The following is a 12,294-nucleotide window of genomic DNA, read 5'->3' on the forward strand; positions in this document are numbered from 1 at the left end:
ACAGCTATTAGAGGCACTGATCCATTCTTTTAAACATATTGTAGGAAATTATGGGGCTATTACTCATTAATCAGTTCATTTGTATGCCGTAGTCTTAATTTGAGTAAATATATCCCGCCAAAACAATGTGAATAATGTCCTCACAGACTTACTGGTAATTTAATAGTTGTCCATTAGTTCATCACATAATGGCTGGAAGCCTCAATTTGTATATTCAACTGAAGAGAAGAGCAGGCGTTTATTTGAAGGTGTCTTTTATTTGTAGAAAAGGATGGAGCTAGACACGCTGATTGTGCCTACGGAGAATTGTTGATTCAGTGATGCAATGGGACTGGAACATGCAACTGCCTTGCACTAGCATGTGTGCTGTTATTTAACTTGGCAAGAGCCAGATTGATACTTGACTCGGGTAGATAAATGAACTCTATAATGTTAATTCATGGTTCGTTTGCCTTTATTAAGAATAACCTCAAAGACCAAAAAAATATGAATAATAAAACTGCATGTGAAGAGGACCTTGAAAAAAATAATTGAAACTTGAATCACAATATTGAAAGGGAAAAAAAATCGAAAAGAGATTCTTTTTCAAAATCATTCTTCCCCTATTTCTCATTAATATTGATCAAACTGCGCTTTGTTTAAAGAAAGAACCAAAACCTCCATTACTGTGTGTTGCTTGGGTAGTCAAGAGTGGGAGAGAACAAACAGTACCATCTAAAAGTAAAAAGTGCCGAGGGCACCTCCATTTTATTTCTCTGAGAGGTGTTCATTCATTCTAACGACCAGTTCGGTCACCACATCTCTTAAAGCGGAAATCGCTAACTGAGGATGAACAGGAATGAACTGTCATAGCTTCAGTTGAGAGTTGCATTGCAGTTCTTTTTAATAACAGGCATTGATTCGGTTATTTATCGGTTTTGGTTATGTCACTGAAAATGTATGTTTATTAAAGTAAAGAAAAAGCTTACCTTCATTCAGCTCCACCGTTGTAACCGAGATGAAGTGAATTCTGCTGCTGCAAAAAAAAAAAAAAAAACAAATCCGGATGACTGTATTTGTCTTCAGGCATCCGGGCAGAATCCAGCTTCTTATTAAGCCTTCCCCCTTTTTCACAAACCTTTATTCATTCCCCAGTTGATCACAAACATGCTGTGGCACTGACACGTCATTTCACATTACCACCAGTGCGGCACCAATATGGGCTCTGTTTTGTTCCCCCAGTGGCACCTATTAAGTGTGTGGGACAATTTCATTTCATTTCCATTTTTTTTCCCCAAAACACTTTCTCATTTTGGGAATAAAAAAAATGGGATTGTCAAACACACTGGAGTACATGTCCACCACCATGCTCTTTCTTCCTCATACATATATATTAGTGCTGTATATGTTCCATATACTGTATGATATACAGTAAACAGCTGTATGATATACAGTATATATCACTCTTCTCCTGCTTTTTCTCTCTGTGTTCTCTCCCTTTCTCCTTCCTAACTCGAATGCTTTCTCTCGACCACCCCTCTGCCGTCTTGGACAGAAGGCGCTACTATGAGACCTATGTTAGGTATGTTGTTTTTCCAGGTTTGGCACAGGCAGTAACAAGCAAATGGCTGCTTTTCGCCTTTCGGATTGGCTTTTGGCTGGCTCGCTTTCACGCTTAAATGATGTTTTAGAAACATTGCGACCACCTGTAGGCTTGCATCTGCATGGCGGTGCATGACACAAGTCTAGTACACCTGCCGACTCTAAGCCATGCACCCGGAATTCCCGTCAGGTCCCACGGTGGGGATGGACGGCATCCTACCATCCGCAGAGAGGAGGAGCTGGATGAAGATCATTTGTCTGGCGAGTATTTCAGCGGAGAGGAGTTTTATGAAGATGACAGCATGCTCTCCGGGGACAGGTAGGCCAACAATATGTTCACCGGTCTGAACATTAGATCCATGCAGTCGAATGAGACCTAGTACAAGAGCTATCTTACAACATTCTCTCTTTAGAAAGAAAATACTGCTCAGTAATATGGATGTGTTAATTAAACAACATGTGTGTTAGAATTGGTTTTTTTGTGCAACTTGTGTCGAATTGTGCTACTCCGAGAGCAGTTTCAAAATCTTTGGAAGGTTTATTGAGTACGTACATTCTAATGTCTTACAGCACATTCATGATATTTGTGCTTCTTAGCTCCGTTGCATTTCATGTTCTGTCCCTTTTGTAGAAATGTATCAAACATGATATTTTTTGTACATATGATTTGTTGCAAGGTACCAGAACAGCGATACAGAGTATGAGACTCCCAAAGGGTACCATCATCCTGACAGTTACTATGACGATGATGAACAGCCCCTCTACTGTGACTCAAGGAGGTCCCCAAAAAGACGTTTGCTCCCTGCCACGCCTGAAGGCTTGCATGGTATTGACCTGCTTCATAAGTTGTCTTCATATACTTTATAATGATGCTGGAAAAGTCTCACTAAGACATTTTTATAATTCACTGGTTCCCTTTTTAGGGGGTCGCTGAAACGGATTAATAGCATTTCTATTTATTTCAATGAACCAATTCGACTTGTGTTTCAAGGCCCCACTGCATTCTGCAAAATCACAAACCCTATACATATTGAGAAATGCATAGCAATCTTACATTGTGAACACCCGTTTGATTGTGAAGGAGCATCATGTCTGGTAATAATTATGCCTCTTGCCTTGAATGTCGCTAAACCATCCTAACATGTAAATTACATCATATTTGCTACCTATTTCATTTTACTGAAAAATATTTCACAAGCCCTGGTTTCTAACTGAGTATGTGCAATGTTTAAACCGCTTGCATGCACTCACTTACTGGTCCATGGGTGTTGCACAGGTCACAGGAGGCCCTCTTTCAACTTTGAGTGTCTGCGCAGGCAGGGTAGCCAGGATGAGCTTCCGCATCAACGTACTGCCCTACCACTGCACCTTATGCAGCACCAGGTAACTAGAAAAAAAAGTCACCTTTTAGTGCAAACAGTCAAGTGAGGGCTACGCCTGTGTGAAATCTGATTCAGCAGTCAGTGCAGTTTATCCTTCTTTCTAACATGCATTTTGCACTTTATATTTAATACAGAGTAGTCATGAAGCTGGAAAATTTATGTGTATAGGAAGAAGAGATCTGTGGTATCTTCGGGCGTTTTAGAAAAAGAATAGTTTAGTCGATCAACAAATAGCTGGAGGTAATGTTCTAGACTGAGAATCATAGATTATTGCATCAATGATTTTTCATTCGGTATGTGTGTCTGCCGGCCCTACACTATGCGAGTGTGTTCTGTGGCCGACGGCGCTTTAGCAATTGACCGGCAATCTCCTCGCCCGCAGGTCATGGCCGTAGCAGGCCTGGACTCCAGCAGAGCCCACCGCCTCTCCCCAACGCGCTCCACTCGCTCCTGGGCCACGCCCCCTGCCACCCCAGCCAGTAAAGACCAGTCACCGTACTACACCCCCCTCATCCGTGTAGACCACACACACAGGGATAGCACCGCCAGCAGCCACGTATCGGTGCGCAAGAGCTCCTGGTACTCTGACGACCCCGAGTTCACGCAGAGGACATACTCGCCCATCCACCTGCAGGTGCCACCCGAGTACCACAGCCAGTACCAACAGAAGCGAGGAAGCGCCACCAGCCTCGTTGAAGCGGCAAGTTTTTGTCAAATTACATCTTCCTTTAGTTCATTTCAATTAAAATGATATATCGCCCAGTACTACTTAGATAGCCGAACTGGGCCGCATGGGAGGAGCTTAAACGACACGCAGTATACACTTTGTATGTAACAATTTGCAAAACAACTTTTCTTTTCCTGACTTTGTTGTACGTGCAGGTTTTAATATCAGAGGGCCTCGGGAGGTACGCCAAGGATCCCAAGTTTGTTGCCGCCACCAAGCACGAGATAGCGGACGCCTGCGAGATGACGATCGATGAGATGGAAAGCGCGGCCAGCCACTTGCTGAATGGCGGCATGGCGCCCGTTATCAACGGGGTCAACGTGTTCCCTCTTCTGACCGCGGGGGGCTTCGACCTGCAGGACCCGGTTGCCAGTTACAGCGACGACGAACCCGAGACGGAACCCAGAGCTCCCTATGAAGAGGACCTGGCCGACGAGATGATTTGCATCACAACTTTATAGCAGAAAAGGACCCTTGGCAGACTATTATCAGTGAAAATACAAGACTAATTGTATTCATAGGCTCTGACCAAAAGAAGTGCCTTCAGTCTGAAGAGAAAGGCATAGAGAAGAGCGACACACACGAGTCCCGAGCTTTTTGAAAGGAAACTTCTCTCCCTGCCAGCAAAGAACGTCACAGTACAGAGCCCTGCGGAGCACCGAGGGGCCATCTTGACCTTCCTTCCTGTCAAAGGGCTTGAGCTGGGGGTCCGGGCAGAGACCATCCAGGATAAGTGGCGCGGACGTGCCATGCTCTTTCGAGCTGGTGTGTTCGGGTGATGACAATCAGATGAACGATGTCATTACCTCAGTCACTTTATTAAAGGTTTGGCATATCATGCAAGTTTTCAATGCAAGCATAGAAAGGCATATCTCCTCCCCCAGACCCCCAGCCCCCTTTGAGTCTGATTTGATCCCTTTGTCCCGTGATACTAACAGTAGTCGTGCTGCAGCCGAGTCACACAGCAAAGCGTTGCGACAAACAGAATTATGCAGGAACTAACGTGTTTAACCTTTTTGAAGCGACTAAAAAGCATTTGCGAGAAATGCACTAGTAGGCAGGTTATTTGAAATTGTAGAATAGCCTGGTTAATATTTCCTAGCTGAGGTGCTGTAAATTGTATTATAAAATACGTGACACTTTGTAAAGAGATATTCTATATTTTGTAATTATGTATGATTTCAATGATCAGCAATATGGACCATTCTGATGTGCGATAAAATCAGACCACCATTGATTATGTACCATTTGCTGCATTTGTTTTGTCTTTTATGTTCTGTGTTAATACACAGCCTTTATTTTACTTTTTTTTTTTTTTTTAATTTATTTTTTTGCCTGCGGTCGCGGTTTCAAGAGGTTCTGCTTTTGTGAGCAACATTAACTGCACAAGTCAAGCAGTTTTGACTTCTTTGCACAAGAGAGGTCGTCATTGTATGGTTTAAAGTGAAAAGCCTTTTTTAAATGGCGAGCCCCGTGATCCCCCGTGCTGGCATGCTAAACAGATGCAGCCAATGCATTTGTTTGCGTCTTTATTTTTAATGAAATCGATGCTGCTTTTATTCTTTGCTCTTCAAAACCTTAGTAGGGTTGCTCCCGATTAAAATGCCTTTTTGCTGCTGAAAGAAGACAAAAAGATGGATGGTAGAGCTAAAATAATGGAGGTCTTAATGATTTTCCATCAAAGCTGGTGCTGGGGGTTTTGTGAATGATTGATGGGTCCTTTTAAGACTTTCTGTGAAATTTCATCTTGAGTGTGTGAGGGCTGCATCCACTTTGGTGGCAGGAGTCGGTGAAGTGGCTGGGAAGTGATCTGTTGAGAGGCGAAGCAATACTAAAAGAGACCCCCACCCCTTCCTCACACCCTCCCCCCCCCCTCCCTGCCTACCTGGCGTCGAGTATACCTCGTTTGGCAAAGGTGACAACATATCATCGTCTCAATGTATCAATGTGTCCCACTGGGGAGTCTTAAAACAGGGTTAACGGTGGATGTGCGTGCAACGTGGCAAGAGGCCAAAACTGGATGGACAATGAACACAAGTGAACTTTCATTACAGGATGCAGTGCTAACTAAAGTAGGCTTTGCCATGACGAGTTTAACTAAGCGTCAAGAACATTTAGGGTTCGTGTGATCTGTTGTACGTGTTTGGTTCCGTCGGCGTGTGCGTGCTCTGTCTGCTACTTTAACCGTCATGACAATGTAGATTTTCCATGATGTGTGCACATTGAAAGGGCTCTTTGAAATGTTTGTGCGTTTAAAAAAAAAAAAAAAAAAACAACGATAAATGTGTTCTCGTCCTTTTGCAGCTGACAAAAGGAATGCACATAACTGGCACATTGTCCTATTCGTAGCAATTGATGAACTGAAAATATGCATTATTTTGTAAACACTTTTAAGCATTGAGTTAATCTAAAGATGAAAAGAATTTACTTTTACCTCAAGTCAGGGATTCCTGAAAAAAAGAGTAAATAGTAACTTGGTTGAGTCTTAAGTATTAGCACATAGCTGTTTGTCTCTACACACGTAAGTGTATTGTGCTTCTGTTTCTCCTTTTTCTAAAACTGATTTGTGTATTAAGGTGAGACAATTTTGTACTTTTTGGTGACTCTGTGTATGGTTTAGTGGAATCTATATTTGTCATTCACACCTCATCTTACAATGCTGGGAATGAAAGAGAGTCAAAAGAATATTTTTAAGGTGCGTCGTTGCTCTGCTGGGTGAACAAAACAATGGATTAAATTACCAGTTTACAGAGAAACGTGCTGTTTCTATCACTTTTCTTCACATGGTTATATATAGAATTACTTTTATTAATGTTCTTAAATCTGTATTCAAATAGGAGATGTAAAATATGTACAAATTATTGGAAAGACCCATGGTAATGTTCTCTACTTGAAAGTCTTGATATTTGCTCTTCAATGTTTCTTTTTGGTTGGCATCAATCTCTTAGTAGCAAATGCTTTAATATATAACATTGGGTTTCATAACAATGCATTTTTCATTTGATTTGGGCCTTGTCTTTATTTCAATCAATTAAGTTATTTCTTTTTTATTGAGCATCATTGAATAAACTTATGCTGAATTATGGTTCTTTTTTTCCTGGTTTTCAAGAAATGCTTGACTCCACCATCAGTACTGTAATTTAAACAATGCACACAATTCTGGAAATCTTTGTATACATGCTTCACATGTTTGACAGAATTACAGAGGTATTGGTGTCAGGCAAGCGCTTGTTGAATGATTATTGTAGGCCCTTTGGAGCTTTCAGGCTGGAGACACTTTGTTGGTTGTCATCTCCACCATGGTGGCCGCCTCCGATGCCTCTTCAGCCAGCCACGGCTCCTTACCACACAGCAGGAAAGGCACTGCATACCTACGGAACTAAAATCAACAAGAAGGTGTCATAAGATTTACGTTTATGGTAATGAGTTGGATGTTTACACACTGTAAAAAACACAACTTGTATTTTTTTGGGGGGGGGGGGCTGAAACAGTAATTGGAGGTAGAACAGCTTTAGAATATGAATTATTCACATTTATGGCAACTATGTTAGCACAACAAAGTAAGCAAATTGTTTGCTGCGTAGTTTTTACTGTGTGTTAATATCCAATGAAGTACATTTATTTTTGCAATATCACACAAGGTTTTACGCTCGTCACTTATTGACCACTAGATGGCACCATTGAGTAGCTCATGGATTTTCCTTTTCCCTCTCGGTTCTGAGTATAAACTGAACTGTGAATCAATTAGTAGAGTGCCTGTTTTTCTTCACCTGTTTGTTGCAGTAGATGTAGATGATGGGATTGTATACTGTGCTGCTCTTGGCCAAGTAAACAGGCACCGTTGCTACCAGTGGGTTAATCACCACATGCGGGTTGTACACCACCAGCATGGACAGGCCAGCATAAGGCATCCAACTTATCAAGAAGGTCAGAACCATGATGATGACCATGGACGCCACTCTCAGCTCTGCTTTAGCCACTGCACCGTCTTCCACGCAGGTCAACTTTGATACCTGGCGTAGGTAAGGTGGGAAAAGGAGTATCGAGAAAAGTCATGTAAGGTTTTTGTTTGCGCTTCGTAGTGTTTGTTACTAAAGACAAAATATATAATTGCATTGTGTTTGAAACGACGAAGTAAAAAAAAAATCGCTCATTAGTAGGCGTAATAGGAACACTGAGAAATTTAGTAACAATGAATTTAGTAACAAAGTTAGGTATCTGTGGGTACCTGAGGCTTACATGTGTGGAATTTACCTTCGACCACATAGTGCCTTACAAACACTGTATCATCACCACCAGTTCTCATTGTTGCTGAATTTAATTTCAGCTCGCTAATTATGTTGTCAGCTAGGAGTTAGCTGAAGTTTTTTTTTTAATCTAACTAGGAAACATTTCAGAGGTGACACCTCTTATCTCTATTTGAATTGGAATGGGAGAAGCTAGCTGTTATGTCCTCTGACGTTTGTTAATATTAAAGCGAAGGTCCTACTGACAAACTAACTGATTGAATGCCCATGACCAAATAGTGGTTTGCTTGTCTTTCATAAATACAGGAATAAATTTGCGATAAAATGTACAAAACGGTTACATTTAATGTTGTAAAGAGATGGAAATTCCCCACCCTTTGTGGTCAGTGTAAGAGACTATATGTCCTTTCATTTTTTTGGCATTACCACGCCTAGTTGTGTAAAAGCCCACCTGATGCAACGTCCACATTAATTTAGTGTAGGATATCAGGATGATGGCGAAAGGAAGCGCAAAGCACACGGCGAAATAAACCAGGATGTAGGACACATGGTGAGGTTCTCGACTGTGCCAGTCCGGCGCGCAGGACGTCCCGACGCCTTCCAGCTCGTACCTGCCCCAGCCCAAAAGCGGGGGTATATTCCACGTTAGGGACCACAACCAGGACAAGGCGATGCCCCCACATGCGTGCTTCTTTTGGAAGGTCATGTGCCCCAAAGGTTTACATATGACAAACATCCTCTCCACAGCGATCAAGGCGACCGTACACAATGATGTGATGCCTGGAAAAGTAAGATGTGATAACTTGCAGTGTTTTAAAAGCCGCTCATGTTACTGTGTTCACTCACCAAACAAGGACACTGCAAAGCCCTCCATCACGCAGCCTGTTCTTCCCAGGGAGAAGTACCCCTGGGCGTTGTTGACGACAGACAGAACCCCCCCGGTCATGGCTGTGCCCAGGTCTGCCGCAGCCATGTTCACCAGAGCGTAGTTGAGCGGTTGCCTCAGCTGCTTGTGCATGAGGGACACAATAATCACTGTAGCGTTGAGAACGATGGCCGGCCCGGTGAAAAGGGCCATCACCACAGAGAGCGCGACGAAGCCCGTGCGTGACAGCGGAGGCTCCCCGTGCGGCGGGCCCATGTAGAGGGAGGAATTGAGAGTAAAAAACGAGTGGTGCATGGATGCAGAGCTTTCAACGGCGAGGTCCTCTCGCCGCTTGATGTTCAATATCTGAGCCTAAGTGAGAGAGTGCTAAGATTACATGCCTTGAGTCAGAGTAAATCCTCAGGAACTGGATTTAACAAAGGATTAACCCCCCCTCCCAAATGATCATCCGTGAACCCTCACCTTTTGCTTGATTTGTACTCACAAAGGATAGAAGTCACATTAAGCAGGTGTGAAAAGGCCACAGCACTTGAGTTAACTCAACTCAACTCCATTGTAAATACAGTACAAAGCACTTGAAGAACAACTACCTGTACAGCTGTAACAAATTGCTGTATATAAATATAAATTGAGCACGAGTTAGGAGGCAAGCCGCAGAATTTTGGACCAACTGGATACGCTTGTGGGAGGACTGGCTTACTCCAAAATACACTGCGTGACAGTAATCCATTGGAGATGTAACAAAGACATGGATTACTGTTTCTAAGTGCAGTTGATAAAGGAGAGGCTTGACCTTAGTCAGCTCAAAACAAGTAAAAAATAATAATAAAAATGTCTCAAGCTGTGTTAGTAGCCAAGGAATATAAATTTTGAAAACACATAAAAATGGATAGTGACAAAGCAAAAAAAAAAAAAAGAAAATCAGTCAAACAACAATTTGACTCTTGAAGTCTGGTCACTTGTCTCTCAAAGCACCACTGTATTAACTAATGTTATCAGTAATTATAAGATATAGGGATCACAATGTATAAAATTCCACAGGGATCACTCCTAGAACCCTGTTGTTCGCTATCCAAACTCTCCTTTTTGACACAAACACTGAGGAGTGGATTTATTATTACGGTAATTTTTTTTTTTTTTTTTTTTTTTATACACACGATGCGTTACATGAACTGAGCCCAAACTATGACATATTAACTTTCGTAGTTACATGTCTTTGACAGCATCTGCTGTGCTTACGGTTTTGTTTTTTTGTTGTTTTTTTTAATACCCTGAATCCTCTGCTGCCTGTTCACATTTCTTCACTCGCTGCAATTTGGTCACTGCATTTTTGCATGTGTTAGCAAAGTGTTTAATCATGATGAGTGTTTTGTTTCTAACCACAAACTTGGAGCTGCATCCCTATTTTTTGGATGAGGATACCAAGGCTTTCTATTCTATTCTGGTGGTGGTCTACTGTGTATAAACTCGCCACCCTCGCCTCGTCTCCATTGTGAAAGGGTGATGTTAAGCCCTCAGGATTTAACACGACCAGAGGTGGCCCATGTTTAACCTTCTAAGAGGTTTAGGTCCAATCAAGTCAAGACGGAGATTACAACTGTTTGGGTTGAGAGTTCATGTCCCGGTGATGCGCGCTGTTAAATCATGACGACACCTTTGATTCTCATTGACCATATAACATTCACTGTCGTGTTTACACGTATAAATCATAGCACTGAGCACTTTACTCAGGACTTAATGAGATGTAGCACCCAAAGCAATTTAATTCAGCCATTATAATACTTCTGTTTCATTTGGCGGACCGTTCTAAACAAATTGCCCTGTTGTGTCACTTTTTGTATGAGCTGCTACAATGGATTGTAAGACTGAAAAAGGACTTGCTCAAGGACACTTCGGCAGGTCTGAGTTAAGGACTCCCCTCACTTTCATGGCACAGAACTGCTTTATTGGACACTTAATTAAAGCATCCGAGCAGTCAGCATTGTGAGGTCACAACGATCTAAGGGCCTTATCGCCACATTCCAGACAGTTCGGGGCTCCTCACAACTTTGATGTACGACGCAATTACCCAACTAATAAAAGCTTCAGGTTGAAACACGGCTGCTTGTGATGGTGGTGCCGCTGGTGCTTGGGGTCACTGGTCAGGTGTCCAAAAATTGGGCATTATTCATGATCGGGAATATGCGCAAGTTTACATGAACGACTTGCGTAGCTCATTCTTCGAGTGAGTGAAGATATGCATAACGGACATTAGTGGATTTTTTTATTTTTGGCGGCGGGGTCACAGAGACACTTAACAATCTGCAACCTCATTGTCATCATGTTATACTGTACTATGAAGCTTCTCTGAGAAACCTTCATGACGGTGCACTTCAGTTTGTGCAATCCAGTTCTTCCAACTCTCCCATAGATAATAGGACACTCTTTTTTTAAATCACTGATTTTCAAAGCAAGAGAAATCAGTCAACAAGAACAGCATTAAGCCTCCATGTTTCCATCCGTTCCATCTTCTCTATTTCTATTCAGGGTCACATCTGGTGCTAATTCCTACACCCATAATAATAATTCTATTAATATTAATATACTAATGATAAGAACACAAAATGGTTTTTTTTCTGGAAAGTATTTTCGAATTATTCGCATTAATAACTTTTAAAAAATAGTTATTAAATAATTACATTTTTTTTTTCTGGAAAGTATTTTCTAGTTTGCATTTATAACTTTTAAAAAATAGTTATTAAATAATTACATTAACCAAGCAAATACCTTCATTTTTTTCCCCTTTTCAAAGAACCTGTCAGCATGAACTTTCAAGTACATCCCATGGGCAAACTAGACTCTTTATTGAGTGATTGTGAATGGGCCAATGAGGGGGAATCAATTCCACGCCTGCTGCATAAAAATCAGCTGGCCCCCTGGCTTGAACTGCATGATGCCGAAATGATTTTGCACGCCGGTGATTTTGTCTCGCATGACATTGTGCATACTAATGCTCTTAGACCCTCTATGTTAAATAGCACTCTCATTCAAACAAATCTTAAGCCTCCGCTTCAGGTTAAGGCGCTTTCCCTATCGTACCAGTGCTTGCACAGTATATGGGGCTCCATATTGGCATGCAATTTGCCATTTTATATATTTTTAGGAGCAAAACCTCCATCTTTTTGATGAACACTCACACCTATTAAGTTATTTTAACGTTGGTAATTATGGTGGCAGGTGGAGAGCTTCGAAAAAAAAAGAAAAAAGTTTGAGAACCATCAATTGAGAGTCTTCAATGAACCTAACATGCATGTATTTGGCATGTGTTAATATGCCGGGGGGGGGTGGATGTGCTAAAATACTGCCCTAATAATATGTACAATAATTATCTTTAAAATGCTGAATAAAATATGCAAAACACTAGTTCGCAGGAAGTCTTTTAGTGTAAAAATACACTTCGCTCTCTCTCTCTCTCTCTCTCTCTCTCTCTCT

The 12,294-nt window shown here is 41.7% G+C and overlaps 2 protein-coding genes across 13 annotated transcripts in view; one reads left to right on the forward strand and one right to left on the reverse strand.

The window, feature by feature from the left end:
- The window catches only part of cacna1da (calcium channel, voltage-dependent, L type, alpha 1D subunit, a), a 58,449-nt gene extending 52,003 nt beyond the window's left edge, over positions 1-6,446 (forward strand). For 10 of the 12 annotated variants that reach the window (XM_019880760.1, XM_019880765.1, XM_019880764.1 and 7 more), the window contains 6 exons: positions 1,535-1,561; positions 1,772-1,900; positions 2,259-2,407; positions 2,858-2,964; positions 3,346-3,663; positions 3,846-6,446. In XM_019880760.1, the coding sequence (XP_019736319.1) occupies positions 1,535-1,561; positions 1,772-1,900; positions 2,259-2,407; positions 2,858-2,964; positions 3,346-3,663; positions 3,846-4,151 (1,036 nt within the window). In that variant the 3' untranslated portion in view covers positions 4,152-6,446. The remainder of the gene's footprint in view (positions 1-1,534; positions 1,562-1,771; positions 1,901-2,258; positions 2,408-2,857; positions 2,965-3,345; positions 3,664-3,845) is intronic. The other 2 variants (XM_019880761.1, XM_019880763.1) reach the window with 2 other exon arrangements.
- On the reverse strand, positions 5,942-9,684 carry LOC109522326 (parapinopsin-like). The gene is made up of 4 exons (XM_019880782.1): positions 8,784-9,684; positions 8,389-8,717; positions 7,461-7,703; positions 5,942-7,069 (listed from the first exon to the last, which is right to left on the reverse strand). Exons 1-4 carry the CDS (start codon positions 9,115-9,117, stop codon positions 6,953-6,955), a joined length of 1,023 nt encoding a protein of 340 aa, XP_019736341.1. The 5' UTR covers positions 9,118-9,684; the 3' UTR covers positions 5,942-6,952.
- Positions 9,685-12,294: the final 2,610 nt, after the last annotated feature.

This window comes from Hippocampus comes, unplaced genomic scaffold (genome assembly GCF_001891065.2).
Source record: "Hippocampus comes isolate QL1 unplaced genomic scaffold, H_comes_QL1_v1.1 scaffold68, whole genome shotgun sequence".
NCBI lineage: Eukaryota > Metazoa > Chordata > Actinopteri > Syngnathiformes > Syngnathidae > Hippocampus > Hippocampus comes.

Bases quoted from the DNA above. Each gene is read 5' to 3' on its own strand.
- LOC109522326 (XM_019880782.1), bottom strand. From the start codon at position 9,117: ATGCACCACTCGTTTTTTACTCTCAATTCCTCCCTCTACATGGGCCCG. The intron at 8,718-8,783 runs GTGAGTGAACAC...TTACTTTTCCAG, and splicing joins CTTTGCAGTGTCCTTGTTTG to GCATCACATCATTGTGTACG. The intron at 7,070-7,460 runs GTGAAGAAAAAC...TGTTGATTTTAG, and splicing joins ACATCTACTGCAACAAACAG to TTCCGTAGGTATGCAGTGCC.